Raw genomic sequence first — 19,699 nt, forward strand, 5'->3', positions numbered from 1 at the left:
TTTCATCATTGTAACCAGAAGCGTTTTTGCAAAGAGACGGCAATAACTCCTTAAATTTCTGAAGAGCTATTAAAGGGGCGCCGGAGGCTTCCTGGCTGACCAACCGCAGCTCAGACTTGATACTCTCTACATATTTTTGTAAATCCTCATATTGCAAATCGAGCTTCATCTTAACAGCATTGACATATTCCTTGACATCCAACAAATCTTGAATCTCACACGTTTTATAAAGATTAGTTTTAGTGGTTGTCGCTTTGGTCCTCGCTCTGCTTGAGATTTCGGATTGAGTTGGTGAACTTGTGGCGTATTGGAATATAATGCCTTGCTTCGACGCGTTTTCGGCATTTTCCTGCGAGACGAAGTGCCACACTACACCGCTGATACCGACAAAGGTAATACAAACAACTATCGCTAACAAGACTCCGCGCCACGGTATTTTTCTCGAGGTCAGCACCCTAAATAAAACAAAACAAATTCAGTGCAAATGGTTATTAATATCCCCTGGCCGAAATGTGATTTTTACATGCAATAGTGTTTGTTGAATTAAATGTTGTTGCAGGGACCATAGGCATGTTGTAAAACTATATGAAGTTCAATTGAAATACCATGCAAATTTTGCTAGATATCAAACTGAACTAATAATTAGATTGGTTGCTGTCATGACGACATGTAATTTCAATTCATATACAGAGTGCCTTTTGAACGTAAGAATATTTTCACAAACTGAACATCTTACCGATTGTATATGAGGTTGTTTTCCTCCAAATTTCTTACAGTCTCAGTGCTATTGTTAAAATGCATGCTCAAACTATTTTATTCCAAGCTGCCTTGACATGTGTGCGCTCCAATGAGCCCTTATCACTACTTGGTTGTGAACTTGTTCAGACAGGTTGTAAATTCTCAAAAGGAGTGCCAAAGCATAGATAACACCGCGTTATCGTCAGTTTTTATTTTGCCACAAATTAAACCACATCCTCCCATTCTTGCGAATCTGCATAGCCGAGTCGGCTGCTGCTTGGATTAACACCAACCAATGATTTTCAACCGCTGAGAACGCAACAAGGGAACTTGCCAATTAACAATGGAATCGCGATCAGCAAAAAAGTTGTTTCGCGCGATCAGGTGAAGAACTTTCCAACAACGATGAAGAACTACGACAAAAAATCTCAGTGTCTGCCGCCGAACGCTCAGCAGCCCGTGCCAAAGTAAAAAAAAGACGAAATAAAATCAGCAACAAGAACAACATCGAAATATTTAAAGAAAATAACAAAACGCGCTCACAAGTAATACTTGATTTGTTGTTCAACACAAGAAAATAAGAAAAACAAATAATACAAAAAAACAACAATATGTTTCTGTTTAGCAACAAAACAATATATTAATAACCACAGCGACTGTGCAAGGGAAAACATCTGCGAATCGGCAACCCGCTCGCGGGGGCCGGCCACACGCATACGTCTCTCAATCGCTCACCCAGTGGGTGTCAAAGCTACAGTGCGAATTATACGATCCCGGAGGGACCCCTCTGTGACAACAATCACGCGCCTACAAATATTGACTCCGGAAGAAGATTTGACGCGAAATCATGAAGCAGTTTAGCGTACAAGGAGATTCCCTGTGTTTGCGAGGGTGTGGTTTTGATCGCCAAAACGCTAATGACGGCGTGTCGAATCGTGTGGTACATCCGTACCGGCCACATAACGGCATGACTGATAGTGTCACTTTCAATTGCCGCATAACAAGACGCTGCCGCACCGTCGACGATGATTGTTCCACGTGAGGTTAGGGGCGCGTATGCACCAGTTTTCGATGTTGTGGAATGTACGCTTACAATTTTTTGTGGGTGCAAGGTGGCGCTAGCGGCACGCAGGCTCTCCTCGTCTCGTGACAGTCCGTACAGGTATTGTCCGACCACCACTCTCCCGGCAAAAGTCACGGTTGGCGTCGACATTGCGTGTGATGAATTGTAGCCCGTTCGCCAAGTCGACCACTTGAAAGGGTTCCACGAACCTGCCACGCGCCCCTCGCCCCTTTCAGCAATGATGGAAGAAACGTACAGCAAGTGACTGCTTGTCAACCGCAACTCCAATCCAGTTTCCGTTGTAATGGACACGTAGTGGCGACGATATTCGGTGTCGCTGTCGGTTTGAACGTCCATGAAGGTGAGCAGGGTGTCAGAGACGACCGTTCCTGAGTCGTCAACCGACAAAACCTCGTCCCCTGCGCGGACTTCAGACATAAGCTTGGTTTTACCCCCGGTCGTGAGCACCTTGGCATCGCCAGGAAAGCAGCGACCGTTCAGCGAGTTCGTTTCGTCCTCATCGTCTGTAAAAAGGATGAAGTATTTGAAACACGCAAGTGAATGGAATATACCACGGTGGTTTACAATTGTCAAACCTTATCAGCAATATATTGGTCTTTCGCGTGCGCCGAGCTATGTGATATTGTACATCAATACAAACCGCAGTGTGCCCTCGGGTTTGTGTCGTGTATTACGAGTGTTTTCACAGTGCGGCCTGTTGTAAACTAAATGTCATCGGACTTCGAAACAGGCGCTTTCACGCGACTTCTTTTCACTGGCAGTGCGATTGATCTCGTTACGACGGAGTGATGGTTATTATTCATCGCAGCTTCGAGACTGCACGTGGCTCAATCCGCACTGTGGCGGCCCCCGCGCGTTTCTTCGGCTAATCCCGCGCCTCTGGCTCCTCGAACGCTCGCGCGCGTCTTGTAACTGACGATTTGTTTGCATTAATCGATGCCCGACACAATGCCGGGCCTAGCGAGACGCCACATTCGGGCCTGACATATTTTCTTTGGGGATAACGGTCGCGTCAGTTGTGGCTTACCTACACTGCAGGGAGGAATCCTATATTGGCACCCCGCGACGTTTTCGCACGCTCTACTGCAAAGTAAACATTTTTTGATGTTTACAACATCCTATAAAATCAGAAAGCGCAATACGGCGAGTTTATTTAAATCTTTAGCGTGACATGATTGGAGTCATTGCAGCTTTATTGGTGGCAAAATAAACTCTATTTGTGTCCTCCTTCGCTTTCTGTTTACAGCGATGCTATAAAGTTTCGGTGCATGGTTGTTGTCGCCACGCACGGTCAATGACTTGTGTGCGGTCGCAGAAAGCTATTAAAATCTGCGCGCTCGTCGTGTCCATAAGATCCATCGGCCCACTAAAAGACATAATTGACTTATACATTGTCGGCTTAGCATGAAATATTAATGGATTTCAATCCGCAGGCAAACAAAGTTTCCTCCTTCATGGCTGCAACCTCGGCTTCTAATGCGATACCTCAGGAAAATCGTGGCTCGAAATCGAAAAGTATGCTCTAATGGTACGGAAGAATGTCGGCCACACCAACAGGCCACAAACATGTCCATTAGGATCCTCAAATGACGCCGAAGTTGTCACGGAGGGAGGACAATCAAATGACTACACAGCGAGGAGTTAAATGTGGTTGTATTTACCACCGCTACACCGTAACCAAATATTTATTCGCGCGTCGAACACAAGGTCATCTACCATGTGGCCTCTCTCGCGAGCTACGTAAGCGTTGAGCTAAAATCGTGGGAACAGTCTCCGGGTTTAAGTACGGAATTCGTCAGCTTCACTTCCCTAAGAAAACCAACAAGTCCCAAAAGTAAGTGAGCCGCTGTCAAGCGCGGAGAGAGGGTCCCGACGAACAATGACATGCCCCCAGCCCAGCGCAGGATGAAAACGCGAAGTGCGGGCGACCTGGATCATTGACAGAACAAGGGCTCTGCGAAAGTATTCACAAATGGACTCGCCGGACGTCTGAGCAAATACTTGTCGTTGGGCTCAAAAGGCGGGGCGGGGTGGGGTGTGGGCTTGGAGTGCTGTGATACACAAGCGTGGTAGTCAACGAATTGGCTGTCGGGCAAGCGAATGTGCGGATCATTCAATCGACCTGACGCTTTGCTCTAAGCGAAAATTTCGGTCACGCGCTTCAGTCACACCTTTTTTGCTTTAATAATTCCCAAATTAGATCTCTGGAAGCGCGGCTCCGTTCGGACTGCATTCCGACAATCACTCTCTATAGTGAACGGTCTGATGTGCGCCCTTCCAAAGCCGAGGCCGGAAATGGTAACAGTTGGCTCTTTTCCTCGATCGGCAGCGCGCACACTTATCGCGCGCCCGTGCACCATACATCAACACAAAGACAATGTATTCGCGGTGACCTGTCCCCGCCGGATCATCGCCCGATACGTTCGCTGTTGGGACCAAGGGTCAGGGGTCATCGCCGCTGGGTCATCGCTTTGTTTGTTTTCAAAACAGTGTCGGGCTTTGGCAATTGGGCGCCGGCGTGCGGTTAATCGGGAGGCGCTCTTGTGTTTGACCGCGCTGGGTCCCTGGCGCGCATTGTCTAGCGACTGTCAACAAACAATCGAGAGCCTGGCGACAAACACATTCCGTGTGTGAGCCTCCTCTCCCTTGCGCAACCTTTAACATCGCCTAACGGCTCTTACGTCACGATAATGGCACGTGTTTCCTATGTATGAATGAAAGCCACGCGTGTAAAAAAACGAAATGAACTGTAGCATTAAAGCATCAAGAGTATGGCTAACCTGATCTCACTGAACAATGGATGTGGTGCTTCGATTCGTAGTGGACCCAATCAAAGCCAGCTTCGTAGGCCAACCGGGCAAGGTAAGGGTACTTGGACGTATCTCTATCGGCAAGGTTGATATCCACGGCTCGACCTGCGTAAAAATAGCGTGTCTGTCACTATGATTGAAGTTACGTAATACAGTTGGGGTCGAGGGATAAAAGAGGGTGCAAATAAGGTCACAATACTGAACGTGTTTTTCAGTTTTTTTTATGGCAATGTAAAATAAAATACTTTGCACGTGAATGGGATTTTTTCGATTTATCTACCTTCGTAATGAAGTGAGTTGGGGCCGTGGCTTCCTTGGGGTGCCCAAGCTTCTGTGACCTGTAGCTTTGAATTTAGCTCGTTGGTTACCAGCAGTGCCAATGAAAGCAGTTTATCCTCGCACCGCTAAAAAACAATAAACGCCACTTAGCAAAAATACACTCGATAAACCTTGACGAAAGACAACATTTGCCAAAATGACAGCTAAGCTGCCGAAAGGCGTGGAGTGATCGGGGTAGTAGCAGTTGACAGATGACGGAAAGCGGAAGAAATTATCGTTTGGGTTTTATTTGATGCGCACGGTTAAAGGCGAATGCGATGTAAGGGCGGTGTGCGGTTTGTGCAGCACACAGAATCAAGCCGGGGAATAAAGCGGCCTAAGAGCGTATAGGAGGCATAAAACGCGGCAATTTTTGCCGGAATTTGTTGTGACACATGCAGGAGGCGTGACTCGCCCGCGACTCATCTGGCAAACGGTCACTTCACGCCCAACCAGGCGAGACCGAGTTATGACGTTTAATTTCTAGCAGCGTTCCAGTTCGCTTGCAGCGAGAGGGCGCACAAGTGAAAGTCTATTAGCGGCGACCTGTGACGGCTAATGTTCCATACGGCCTTGGCTTAACTGCTCCCGTTCGACTCTAGGCTCGCGAGCTCGCCCGATGACGCAAAAGTGCACTGAGGATTGCGGGAGGGGAATTCATCACCGTTTCGACACAACTGTCATATTAGCGTGGCCACTTGTCACGCCCAACCCTGTGAGAGGCCGGTAGCCGCGCCCAGGTTTGTTTGGACATTTTGCCGCGTCTATTTCTGACCTTGGGTAATAGTGATAATATGCGCTTGCACGGTAGGTCGTGACTGCGAAATGACACATTGTAAATATATTTAAATCTCACCGGCTGGCTGTTTCGCGGCGGGCGGAGCGCGGAGGGGCCGGCCATCTTCCGTGGCACGGCCGTTATATTTAAACAGCACGCTGATACGGAGCAGAAATTGCCAGCCACCTTAAGTGTGTCACTGTTCGAAGGCGTGCAATTACCTTTGTTTGCGGACCGGCTTTACGGACGAAACATTCGGGCGGACAAATGTTCATTGTGAAATTACTATCGACAAGTGTCGAACCCGTTAATTACATGCGCGATGGGAAACGCTGTTTAACAATAATGTTTTACCAATTTGCCCCTAGTGTCAATGAGCAGTTGTTCCCATTGCGTATTGGAGTCGTAATTTTTCGCGATAATTTAATTTTAACGCGCACCGGCAACCGCAGATTGTCCCCTCCATCATTCTTCTTCAAGGGTGCTTAAGCACTTTCCTTTCCAATCAATACCCCAAGTACAAGGCGGTCTTTTCATTGATTTTTAATTTGGCGCCCGGTTTAACCAGGCCCGGCTTGTTTGCACAGCGGATGGCATTTATCCGGCAGGTTGAAGGGTTTACGTTCTGTGATGACTGAAATACACAAAACGACCAATCCACTTTCCTTACTTCCTATGCGCCACACGGAAGCACTTTAATGTGAAGGGCACAAGATAATAGCGACGGTCGCCATGCGATAGCACTAACTTCGAGTTCCCACTAATATTGATCTCAAGTAGATATTTATAAATACAACACACTCGGCGAAGAACACGCGACCAGCTGCAAGCATTGAATGTCCCAACCACGATTGCGTCGCGTTGTCCGAGTTGCAAGCGCGATGCGAACCACGTCAGCTACACAAAGGGCATCGGGAGGTCTCCGCGAAGGTGCAACTCAATATTCCCACGTTAACTAGCATGATTAGCGATTGGCCAATGTTTGACAAGCATGCAATTAACTCCACAACCTCGCGGTAATTTTCAACTCGGGGCTGCGACGTCACCCGGCGTCACAAAACGAACTTTTAGGGAGTGGGGTTGCACATAGACAACATGCCGCCAACTGGAGGTTAAATTAATGGTCGAATGACGCGATTACATAGAGTTGATTATGAGCGCAAGTTTCCATATACAAGCAGCGGACAGCGACCTTAAATTTTCTCGGTGTCGTGTCGGCGAATACGATCGTGAGAATTAACCGGCAACTAAGACCTCGAGGCATGGCTGTGTTCAAAATGGCGTCACAGCATTTTGAACACGTCAAAGAAGATATAACCCGTCGGAGAAACGGCAAATTTGCGCGTTCCAAGGCGCGAAAAGTCTCATTTGATCCGAGCAAAAGTAGCCCAGCGTAAACCGCCCTAATACTTTGATAGTTAGCTGGGAAGACATAACATCACTCGCCAATGCATCTTTCCGCTACGAACGAGGCACACTTTTACTGGCCGGTGCGGGGGGATTTGTCTGATTCATGGTTTATCAGGCAATATTTCACAGTCTGCCGACTAGTGGCACGCCCCCAGACTTAAATCGGACTTAAATGACAACTGTAATTCCGGCGCGTTTGATCTCTGCTGCGCATTGAACAAAGTGTACCCATCTGTTGAAGCGCGAGCACGGATTCTCAGTGCAAATCTGGAAGCTTATCCCCTAATCCATGCACCATGTCATTGGGTCCCCGGATTGTTTATTTTACTAATAACGAACCTTGAATATCAACCGGGGTTTCGTATTAGTGCCCAACTGCCTGGAAAGCATTTATACCAACTGGCCAACAAATATAGCCAAGGAATTCGGGCAGTATAACTTGTTGTTGTCTCTGAATCTTTGAAATCTTTGACTAACATCAAGATTGCGTATAAGTGTGAACGGAAATCAGATTATATATTTGATTGCCAGATGGCAACGATTTCAGTGCAAAAACTCCTTGGCGAATCGATTCTTGGGGCCAAGGCGCATGTATAATTTATTCCATCAATTTTGGTAATCGTCTGTAACTGGAATTTTGACCCCGGTGCCCATGGGTCCAGGCGATTATCACAGCGGCTGATCCCTTGGGGTTAAGTCGCGCGGACTTTTGTGGAGCGTGGCGCAAAGTCACAAACTCAGCTGTCGCAAGGACAATTTTCTTTGAGAATAACTGGTTCGTCACAAAAAAACATCCTACTTGAATTACCGTAAGCAACCCAACGACGATATTGAGACAGGGAAAGTGTTGAGCATAAAATTAAACTCCGTTACCGTTGAACCGCGTCGTAACCCCGCCTCACGATCCCGGTCTGATTCGAGCCATTGAAGTTGCAGTTTAACAGATACCTAAATCCCGGCCCCTGTTTTCGATTGGGGCTTGGTCGAAAATTGATCCCACCTTGCTAATTGTTCGCACGAAACTCGTAGTTCGTGAAATGCGTTTACATCCACTCGGAAACGTGATTTGCGCAATGTGGAAGCAAGTTATGTCGGGTTTGGTAAATTCCTACGCCTTCTATTAAATTCACGGACAAAATTATTAAAAATAATTTTTACTATCAATAACTCCAGTCTTACTTTGGTCATTTTCCGATCTTCCATATTTTCTTCGTCATCTTTGAAGACGATCATAGTCGTGAGAACTGTTTCCAGTTGCGACGAGTTAAAGTGGACTGGACCCCGCGCAGGACCGCTGGCGATGGGTGATTGTTCGGAATAGCGGGGCAAAAATTCATTAAGTTTAAGCGGAGGGAATCTGATCTGCGAGTTTCGATGCCCTCCTGATATCTCCTGTCGACGACAGGCTTCGGTCAAAATCGTCCGTCCAGTGTAAGGTTGGCCAGTCCAATAGGCTGCCTCGCGCAGGATGTCGCAAACCATGGGATTTGCAATAAGAAGCCAAGTTATAAACCCGTACAGACATAATCGTAAAGACATGGTGTAGAGTTGATCGATGCGACAGTATTGGGAATAGTGCATTCTGCCGACTTTGTAAAGTTTGTCGCGCCGGGCTTCGTGCTTGCCGAGCTGACAGCGCGGGGCGGTGGAAATGGTGTTTTTTCGATTTCTCTGTTGTCGACAAACGCAAACAGTAACTGTAGTATTACCCCCGTGATTGGTCGAGCTCTCTGCTGATACTCTGTTAATTCCACAGTTCAAAAGGCGGTCACTGGTTATTTTCTGATGCAGCATATTTCCCTTTGTGCTTGTTGCAAGTCTCTCCATTATAGTCAGTAATATTATAAATAATGTACAAGGGGCGAAAACATGATGACTGTATTAGAGACAGTAAATATACTGAAGTGGTCAATGCTGGCAAAAAGAAAACAACAAAGTTATAAGTTTAGATACACTGCATTTCTGTTAACTGTAACGAAACGCTGAAACAACAAGCATACACTGTTTGGTCATCGACTTAAGCGCGGTAAAAGCAGGTCAGAACTGTTTGCATCAGCACAAACAACCTTTGATCATCGCTTGCGTGAGAGCCGAACTGTCACCGAAACGGGAAGGTTCTTTACTTTTTGTCACAATACTTTTTATACGTTTGTGTTTGCCTTCAACAAACAATATCGTTGACGATGGTGACCGTCGTCCCTCGCACACGATTAACTTTCGGCGAACACTGTTTAAGGCCGGAACTCAAGCCGGCATACCTTTCTCCGAATACACTTCAGCACGTCTGCGATCTTCGAATACTCTTTCCTTTAATAGTCACGCATAAAAGCGCCTTATTCATTCAACCAGTGTCCATGTGCTCTGTCGACATTGGCGTTTTATATATCACCCGAATTCATAAATGCTCATTTTTGCATTCCAAATGTACCTTTTTTCTTTGCCTCGTCTCAGCTACGGCTTCCTTCCAACTTACGTACCGAGGAAAAGCGGGACTCTTTGTATGTCCCCTGCCTAAATGGCGCCTCCATACATTCCGGAGAAGACTAAACATCCCTCTCGCCATTTGCCGTTCAAACATCAAGAAATATCGATAGGTGGCGTTTACGATGGGACGCATGCACCAACAAAGGCCTGCGCTCTTTGTGCAGCTACCTTTAACGACGTCAAACTTTGCCAGTAAGAGTCTGCCATCCGCCCGCTTTGTTTAACGACATCCAACGCAAATGTTATTCTGTGGTGTGTCTGATATTGGCGGAGGTATCGCCGAGTGTTTTAATGTGAACCTGGCAGTGTGAGAAGACCGCAATAGGGCGCGCCACGCTTCGACAAAGTTTCAAAAAACAAACGCACACTGTCCGGGCGGCTATTGACTTTCTCCGGGTTAACATAAGTTATCGTCGCAGAAAACATGACGTCAATCCAAAAAGTCCACGGGTGATAAGCGCTCTATTGTGCCTGGCCCTGCGTCACCCAATAATTACGGTGGTTAATGCGACCTAAAAGTACACTCTTCCAGCGTTGCTGCTAATTACGCGACGCCGACCTCCCTGAAAACGGGGCGTGCGAAAATTCAACGATGCGCCCCCTCGAATGCATGCAAACGGAGCTGAGTTGGCCTTCTCGGAAACGCCAGCCGTGAAATAGTCCTGAGCTTGACACTTTAAACTGTAGCAAACGCAGCGACTTAAACCGCGCAATGCTGTCGTTGCGTTTGAAGTCAGCTGACGTCGTTGCCTGCTCTGTGCAGTAATTCTCACCCTTCCGTGATGCCACTGCCTCGTAATCCAAATCGCCGTGCACTCTCTCGCATATCTAGAGTATCGGAAAGTTTAGCGCGGGAACAACTGTCGACCACAGGGTGGTCCACACGCTGTAACCGATGCTGCTAACCGTTTGCAAGGCAAGAACAAAACCTGTCTGAGGCATTCCAGGTCCCCTTACTGGCAACCCGAGCTTCACCAAGACGGCATATTTCCTCCACTATGTTTGAATTCGCGACAAACTTGTAACCTTGCTGACATTCGGGCGCCCACCCAACGGCCGCAAGCGACGTGCCAAACGCGAGGAAAAGGGCACTTTTCATGTCGCAATATTTCCGAGCGACTGTTTGCGAAGCGAGCAAGCGAGCGCGACGACAACGCTGGACAGAGAATCTGTCCCCCGGTGAAAGCAAACAATCGTGAGATGTGACGAAAACGAGCCCCGCGTCAGGCTGGGACAAACTCATCGGGTTTCCCGCTCTGTCACGGTCACTTGCATATCACTGGTGGAGACGATCAATTAGCCGATGTGAGAATGTTGATTACCGACAACAACAGTTGGGAGTTAGGTGAATCCAAGCTGTTGTTTATCCGCTTCATGCGGGATGAGAGATGCAAGCTGCGAAAAGTAATTAGATAAACTCACCGGGAGCAGCTGCGAAACCGCAGCAGGGTTTTTTGGGGGTAGCGCTGAATATGAAGCACCCCGTGTGATTTTCTGCGGCGAAACTGATAGCGCAATTTGGCGGCCTTCGCTGGTTTATTTGCGGTGGGCGGGCAAGCAATCCACATGGGCCTAGGCCCGCCATTTCCTCCGCAGTGACGTTATGTGTACACCCATCGCCGCGCGTACGTTGTTTAACGACCGAGCGCCACTTCAAAAGCGATTCGTGACACAAAAGAACGCCCGCACGAGTTTTCTGCGGTCGCGTGCTGCTTATGTTAACCTCGATCGCATGTACTCTCTCCAATGTGCTGGATTGTGCAGGACCGAGCACGACCTTTTTCAGTAAAAAAAACTAGCTAGTTTCTGACCCTTCTCACGTTTGTCTGTGGTAGTCACTTTTAAATATGCGCCATCGCTGTCGCTCGACACCTTACCTGGCTTTAACAATGCCGCACTCAACCATACAGTGACCTGGAGGCGCTTCCTGCTGACCCAATCACGCTACTCGGGCCCCTAGTCTTGGACGAAGTTTTTAGACGGCATCGCGGGTCGGGTGAACTAAAATAGGCTGCGACTTGTGCATGTCGCTTTGCGATCGGCGCGCTCAGATACATCACTCCGCTATTTTTGACTTCGTGGGAACCGGGCGGCTGCGTCAAGGCAATCTACAACCGACGTTGCGTCAATGGCGTCAGCAAATTGCGATGAAGCAAATTTACTCTCCGTCATCCCCGCCTTTAAAAGTGAACTCAATTTATGCCCTGCTGCGGGTCTGACGAATATTCGGACACAATGTCCCGCAACGCCCAAAGACATTTTAAAAGCACCCACCGACACGGTGAATAGACCATCAGACTTCGTCTGAAAAGATGTGGCGAATAGGTGTTATCCGATGGCTTACAACAACATAGGCCGTGTGGAGGGAGCGTCACCACTCATACAGACAAGCACTTTCGCCATTATGCAATGCTAATGGAGCGAGGCAAGTCGCTCAACGCTTGCCCAAATGACCTTTGTGAAGGGCTGTTGTCAATATCGACAAAAAACGACGGCTAATTTTACCTTACTGTCAACACTGCAACAGTTTCGAACCGGATCGGAAAATGTTTGTTCGCGCTTTCAAAATTCTGCACTCTCGCGCACCACCACGTGGAAAGCTGCAAGACACCAGCGTGAGTAAAGACGTTCCTGAATGTCACCATGAGAATATTATATGACCATTTGGCACAATACCTTGCAACTGATCGTGAAATGGCTGATGTGATGCTAACGCAGGGTGTCTTTACTTCAAATAAGTTTGAAGTTTCCACTCCGCCCAACATGACATGTGGAGCGAGTCGAATGTTGAGTCTTGCTGATTCATATCACACGAAGACATTAGGAACGCGGTCGACGTCATTTTGAACAAAAGCTACATCCAACACATTGATCTATCAATCCCTTGTATTGTTTCGATGGCCCTTCAAACAACGAATCACCTCCGAAGTTGGAGAACGTGTAGGAGTAATGGTGCCGCTTCAGAGCCAGACAGCGAGATGAGGCGGGGCTTATGCTGGGTGCAAATTGATTCAGTTCCGCTGTGAGGGCTTTGAGTGGCTGGAGAAAGTTTTTACCGTGGTATTTCGTGAGGCCGCGCCTGCCAAGCAACAATGGACTGGTCGACTTTCTCACGACTCACAAGCACCTCACGCAACTGTTGTCCGCCGCGAGTTTGACATTTGTTGACAAAGTCTAAAGCCAACTATGCCGGTCACAAAGCTGTCGGTATAAATGCGTCACGCGACTACTAAAACCTCCGTCACCTCACCGCGATAAAGAACTTCGGTCGGTTCCCAAGCTGGAAAAGCTCACCGATTGCGTCATCATCCAGTCGCTGAGCGATGGGTTGGTCGAGTGCCATTTACCCTGCTGGGTCTCGCCCACTATTCCCTGTTAATACTTCTCGACATAGATCAGGTGATACGAGTCTGGAAGCCAGTTAGCATATGAATATTGGAAAAAGAATTTCAAAATATTTGTGAAAGCTATGGATTTCGCTCATCCTTGGTCACATCGGAGAAACGAATGCCTGAAAGGAAACACGCCATTTTTTTATTTTTTATTCCACATGCATACTTCTCAGGAGAAAAGGAAATAATTTTGTTTTATGAAATTATTTTTATCCGTTTCCAAGTTCTTTCAAGAGTTGGCTGTGAGAACACACAAAGATTCCGTTTGCGGGACATCGAGTACCAATCACAATGAAATCATTGGCGATCTCATACGTATTTGCGGTTTCGTTCTCTGATCAAGTCATGCGGTTTTTATTGTGTGGGAAAACGACATTACTTCACATTTCCGGGCTACATCCGGAGAAAGTCTCCCAACCTTCGCGCCGGGTGCAGTGCAAATACGCCCACGTAACCACAGAATCACGTACAGCACACGGCGATAACCAACCACAGCCGATTCCTTGATCGTTGGTGGCAAACTTTATAAACAAACGCGTGCTTGGAAACGTTGGCCTGACGTGGCGCCAAATTGACCCAGCAAATGACCTTTCTTGCGCTACACGCAAGCGTCTTCTGGAAGTTGTTGCCGATTTCTACTTAAAACGACCATCAAACATGCACTTCGCGCAAGCCAATTGCGCCCATCACGTCCGATTGGCTTCCTCCCTTGGAAACGCCTGACCGGCCCATCTGAGGTAATCAATCAAGGCTTGGGCGTCTACGCCATTGGTCAACACTCACTTGCCTCGCTACTGTCGCAGAGGTGTTGAAAAGTGGACTTGTTGCTTCCACTCGTCCGTACAATCTGTTTGCGCAGCCAAGTTGCTCTTGAAAATGATAGCACCTTACACGAGTCCCTGAGACAAAAAGCTTGGATCCGCAGGATGTCGGAGAACACAAGTCTAGGTACGAACCACAAAGCACCATTCTCGTACTATACCTAACTAAGGATCCTAAACTGAGAATATTAAAAAAGAAAATCGCCAACTTTTTGCTGATCTTGTGACGATAAATCGTTGTTTAAATTACTCCAGTTTCTTTTTATGTGAACTTTATTTAAAATTTTTCATACAAATCACTAAAGATAATACAAAAATATAAAATTTTGCAAAAAGCCGAACTACGTTACGTAAAATAAGCGGTTCCAAGGGTCATGACTAAATTCATCACCGTCATAAATTGTCAGGTCACTTATATCAGATGCACAGGTTTACAGATCAACGAAATATCAATCACCATAATTTGTCGGCTCCCCCAAATTAGATAAAATCACAATTTTTCCGAAATCAAATATGGGCTTCACAGCAGTGCAATAATTCGCCAAGGGTTGAAAACTGTCCGTAAATGACTATGTACAGAAAACAGGCGCAAAATATGAATATTTGAAGCGAGTTCTGCACACGTAATAAAGTATGAAACGAAATTCATCAGTTAACGCTCGAAATGCATCAGTGCAAACAGAGATGAGCTGTCTTTCATTTTGCTCACTACACAACTAGCTAAATGGTCGCAACACAGTTTTCTATAAAAAGATTAAAAAAAACTTTTATGTGAGTTTACCCAATCCTGAGTAACACCAGAAAAACAACAGCTAATGTTTTGCAACAACAACGTAGAAACCTGCTTTAAAAGGATTTACAAAAATATTACCTTTTGTTTTCTAAAGTAGCATAGTAAAATTAACAACACTCTAGTTAGGTTTCAACGTACAACAGTTGGAACACACGTGTGATGACGTTTGGATACAGTTTGAATATATGCGCAAGTATCAGGCGTCTGAACGCCTAATGTTGTGATAAATGTCGTCGTAAATCTTGTCCATGCTGTCTTCGAAAACACGACGATGGGATTGTCCGGTGTATTCGCTTGCACGTTCATTCCAGTAATTATCGCCACCCAAGCGGACCGTCACTGACGATCTACGCAAGGTGGAGCTAGTGAGCAGAGAAAGTATACATCGAGGAAAATGTTACATTTACTAATTTGTTATGAACCGATTATGAATGTTATAATTGCCTGACCTGACTTAATAGTACCTTGGAGAGCGGGGTGACGGAGTGCGACTGCGTCGATCCCAGTAACGTTCGTTTGCTTCTGCAATAGAGTCGTCCTGCAAGAAATGATGAAAAATATCAGTTATTTGTTTTGTGCTGGAAAAAACAAAGTCTTACAACTATACGATTTGCTCTTGGAGAATGAAGTAGATCCCTCACTCTGTCCCGTATCTTCTCGTAAGGCGAAGGTTCGCTTGCACCGAAACGTTCGCGCAAGGGCTTCCGAAACAAAATTGAACCGGGAGTCAGCTTGCTTCTGCTAAAAGTAAAAATAATGAGATGAAAACGTTTATTTATCACTGCACTTGGCTTATTGTATGTTTGAAATTATCCTAAAAAACATCGAGAAATGTAGACTAACCTGGCTGAAACAGGATCATCGTAATCATCTGCATTGGAAAAAGACAGATCCCGTCTGGGAGTCCTAAACGAATCTGGAGCACTTTGAGCAGACGTTGGCCTGCTTGTTCTTCGTAATGAACTGTTGATCAGTTCTGTTGTATCTAATTACAAATATCCGCTTGTTTATAATCCCATTTTATAGGAAATTAGTTGTTTACCTTGGAATAATCACAAAGGTTGAACCTGACTACTTTGGATGTGCTGATACAGAATTTTTATAATTCAACCGATTGTTTGGAATGTGGCAAATTACTATATTTTATTGTACTTATTTGTGTCAACATGCAAGTGTTTTTTTTTTGTACGTGAATCCAACGACTATGTATGATTTCAAGCACGCTTGTTTAAAGTTAAGCACATTGTGTGGAGCATTCGTTCTCAATATTCGGATATGACTGGAAGTAAAAATATACGCACAATTCGTGCGAATCCGAATACGTGAATTCTGTCCGAAACGTTCCCACTGGATATACCTTCTTACTCTACATACAACTTATCTATGCCCATATTCAGACGCAAACTGCCTCTAAATAGTCAATTTACTCTTGCTATAAACAAAACTGCCTTTCTGTTTACAACATTACAACTCATGCTGATAAACTCAAACTCACTTTTAAATCTTACACAGCAACCTTTCCTTTTCGTCAAAGCACACCCACTCTTGTTGCTATTTATGGGAAAAGCAACTTCACTTTGACTTCTGGACAGAGGATCATGGAAGGACCAGTTACCTCCAGCATTTTCATGTCTGCTAAACTCCATATCAGATTTCCAGTCTTGTTGCCTCATGTAATTCTTTAAATGTTGGTTTTCCTGCATGGCACTTTCTGTATAACAGCCAGAAGTGATTGGTCGATAATAGGCAGATTTTAATGCATTGTGGTGACTCCTTCTACCAATACATCTCCTCGTGTTACACCTTACAAGCTCTTCTTGTTCCATAGAAGAACTGTCAGATTCTAATGGGAATTTAAACTTGGTTAAATTATCTGTTTTATCACTAAAATTTCACTGTGACTTGCCTGCCATCACAACAATGACCTATTTAATTAAAATGTATTAGGAACCACAGTGCCTGGCCTTATTCTTTGAAAATTTACAAGGAGTTTACTTTAACAGAAAAAAATAATAGAAAACATGCACCTTCACTGTCAAAGTCTCGTGTCACATGATCAGTTCCAGAAAGGTATTTTCCAGCTAAAAAAATGAAACCACAGTGTTAGTGTAATATCATGGCATAGTATGCAACTTGTGTCCATAACTACAATGCAATGATTGAATTCTTCACATTGGATTATTTTACAACTCTAAACAAGTGACTTGTAGATGTAGGAACAGCTATTGTACAAACTTAAATCAAAACAGAGGTTACATGGCAATCTAGACGTGAGACAATGAATGACCGTTCCCTATTCAAGTGAAATCGTCCGCCTGTTGTCTCCCTGCTCATCAATTCAGGTAACTTGATATCCCTCGCTCAAATAAGTTTACTCCAATGTACAGACACAATATTTTTATCAGTAACAGACAAGCCCCAACCCAATAACCACAGGGTTTGAAAAATGCACATTGGTATTTATAATAAACACACGTGTTTGTTTTCTTCTTCCGGGGGAATAACTCAAATTCCGTGGCGATGGAGTTGTTCGCCTTCTTTCTGGTGATGGAGATACATGAGGTAGTGGGGGTGGTGCCTTGCTGGATGACAAAGTGTCCTCGGCAGCCTGTTTACAAAAACACAAACATTATTAACCTGCACATTACCACAAATAAACAATAGAAACTGGCAACCACAATACAGATGCTGAATCGGCGATGATTAAACAATAATCATTTTTTACCTTTCTGACGACAAATTCTGGTCTTTCTTCTAATTCTGATTTGAATGGTTTGGTCTTAACTGCAGACTCAAATGGATCTTTTAGTGAAAGTTGCGCCATTCTACGCTTGGTATAAGGAGATGGTGATCTTGCTCTAGATGCAATTGTTGACTGCTCATACCCTCTGTGTGCAGTGGCTAAAAAAAATAATCGTTTAAACAAAACAATGAAACTTTGTGTGTGAACCTTTACATTAAAAATACACTACACAAAAAAAAATAAATAAAAAAGTCAACACACTTTTATAACACCAAACTTTTAAAAACACAAACTTTTACTGTCATTTTACGATGGATGACATAACATTCAGTTTCTTGCCATAGCTCACCTCTGCTTAAACTTGTTGATCTGGTTTTGGTTCTTCCTGATCGAGGTCTGGATGATGGGGTCGTTGATTGCTTTGGTGTTTTCTTTTTATTTGAAGAAACTTGATGGGATTGAACATGAGGAGTTGAAGATTCAATTGGAGAAGGCTGCAAAGTTGGTAGGTTTTGACAAAAAAAATGTGAGTAATAGTCATAAGTTTTTACGGGTTAATTTTGATAACTTTCCTAAATCTACTAAAACATACATTAAAATCAGGATAGCTGTTTGTTCTTTGACCATACAGATCATTTTCAGTGATTTGAGGCTTTTCCCTTTTTCTTCTTGAATGACCTGTTCCACTTACTGATGTGACCTGCAACATACATTGACCTTTTACAAAATATGTGTTACATATAATCACAGGCTTAGAGTGTAGCTATCATCCTCTACGTTCTAACATATTATCCCTACCTCCTTGATAATCGTTCGTGATGAAAATTCCAATTTAGGAGCAATGCCTGGAAAGGCAGACGATCTTTGAAGAAGGATTTCTCTATCCACACCAGGGTAAGTTGGGCTAACACGAGGTGTGGGGAACAAAAATTCTCTTGCATTGTCCTCATAAGTGGCCAAGAGTTCACCACCTTCATAATGTATATGTTACTTGCTAAGTTGCAATACCAGTAATACTTGCTATTGATATTTTCAGTACAAATCCCAGCACCTCAAAGAAAACATGACATGCCCGAAATTTTATTGGCAATCCATGCAAAGACAATTAGCTAATGCATTAACATAGAAAAAGCTTCAGTATATCTGCACAAATGAAGTTTGCCGAAAAAAATCCTCAGTGCAAATTCCAAACTTTTTAATCTGGGCTGAACCCACTCTATTTAGTACAAAGAGCAACAGACCTGGATAAGTAAGTTGAACCAACTCTATTCGAACCGTTTCTCCAGAGAGAGCAGAGGCAACCTGTACTGGGTCAGTAGCATGACTGAATACTTTTTCGAATCGAAGCTGCATAAAAAACAACAACTAAAGTTGGTACCAATTTACTGCGACACACATGATTTTGCATGAACAGAAAAGCCTATCTAATTTTCTCCTGTACCTACTTTTTCATGAAACAGAAATGGAAAAACAGGTGGTGTCGACACTGTTCTTTTTCTTTGACCTAGTGCATCAATGTTCAAAAAGATATCCTGTTGTTCTGGAAGAAAAACTCCAGGACATGTCACCTGGATTTAAAGAAACAGTGATTTTAATGATAACATCCTTCTTAAAGGAACATTCCAATCTTAAAATCTTACCGCATGAAAGTGAATATCTACTATTACTTTGAGAGCCTTTTTCCGTGGCATGATCTGTTTCTACTTGCACTTTTAAAAACAAAATATCTTACTTTCATAAACGTTCATGTCAAAATTCGCTGTGCTCACCACTGCCACAAAAATAGTAAGACTGAGCAAGCATTCGCAAGTGTTAAACACAGTCAAAAACGTACACCATACACCGAAGCGAAAATTTTATACACCAAAAACTCACGAATCAAACATGTAAAGCAGCTTAATACATTTACAATTGTGCAATCTAGTTAACTTTTTACTTCTTTAGTAACAATTATCACAAAGAAAAATGAACTCTGTGCTAAGATGTTTTGAAATTGTTTATAATTCCTTGTTAAGTAAAAATACCATCGACAGCAATTACCGCAAACCAACGAACGAACGTACAAACTTCCCGTCTTGAATTTACCGGTTCTCTACACATCGAAAGTAATTGGTCGCTCAATCGATTGCACTTATCCTGACCAACAGAGATGAAATATATTTTTTTTAATTTTCTCCTATTAGCTGACATCATCCTTGCTTTATGGACATTGATGGGCTGGTCGTGTAATGTTCAGGTTGCTACAAGATAACAATTTGTGATCTAACGCAATGTGGCAATTCAACAAGTTGAAAAGACCTGAGTAAAAAGTGGGTGGTGCAGGGTTGT

The 19,699-nt window shown here is 44.5% G+C and overlaps 2 protein-coding genes across 3 annotated transcripts; both read right to left on the reverse strand.

Annotated features, from left to right (window-relative positions):
* Window positions 1–945: 945 nt before the first annotated feature.
* On the reverse strand, window positions 946–9,048 carry LOC145905015 (sonic hedgehog protein-like). The gene is made up of 4 exons (XM_082992413.1): window positions 8,318–9,048; window positions 4,913–5,036; window positions 4,603–4,737; window positions 946–2,325 (listed from the first exon to the last, which is right to left on the reverse strand). The coding sequence occupies exons 1-4, from the start codon at window positions 8,963–8,965 to the stop codon at window positions 1,538–1,540; spliced, it is 1,695 nt and encodes a 564-aa protein (XP_082848539.1). The 5' UTR covers window positions 8,966–9,048; the 3' UTR covers window positions 946–1,537.
* Window positions 9,049–14,107: 5,059 nt separating this feature from the next.
* On the reverse strand, window positions 14,108–19,144 carry LOC145902519 (spermatogenesis-associated protein 6-like). 2 transcript variants are annotated; one of them, XM_082990530.1, is made up of 13 exons: window positions 19,012–19,144; window positions 18,817–18,939; window positions 18,613–18,718; window positions 18,170–18,342; window positions 17,964–18,071; window positions 17,721–17,865; window positions 17,354–17,529; window positions 17,104–17,236; window positions 16,656–16,709; window positions 15,472–15,613; window positions 15,228–15,369; window positions 15,093–15,166; window positions 14,108–14,975 (listed from the first exon to the last, which is right to left on the reverse strand). In XM_082990530.1, the coding sequence occupies exons 1-13, from the start codon at window positions 19,060–19,062 to the stop codon at window positions 14,825–14,827; spliced, it is 1,578 nt and encodes a 525-aa protein (XP_082846656.1). In that variant the 5' UTR covers window positions 19,063–19,144; the 3' UTR covers window positions 14,108–14,824. The 2 variants fall into 2 exon arrangements, with proteins under 2 accessions (XP_082846656.1, XP_082846664.1); XM_082990538.1 differs by having other exon boundaries at window positions 14,837–14,975; window positions 15,078–15,166.
* Window positions 19,145–19,699: the final 555 nt, after the last annotated feature.

Source organism: Ascidia mentula, chromosome 1 (genome assembly GCF_947561715.1).
Source record: "Ascidia mentula chromosome 1, kaAscMent1.1, whole genome shotgun sequence".
Taxonomy (NCBI): domain Eukaryota; kingdom Metazoa; phylum Chordata; class Ascidiacea; order Phlebobranchia; family Ascidiidae; genus Ascidia; species Ascidia mentula.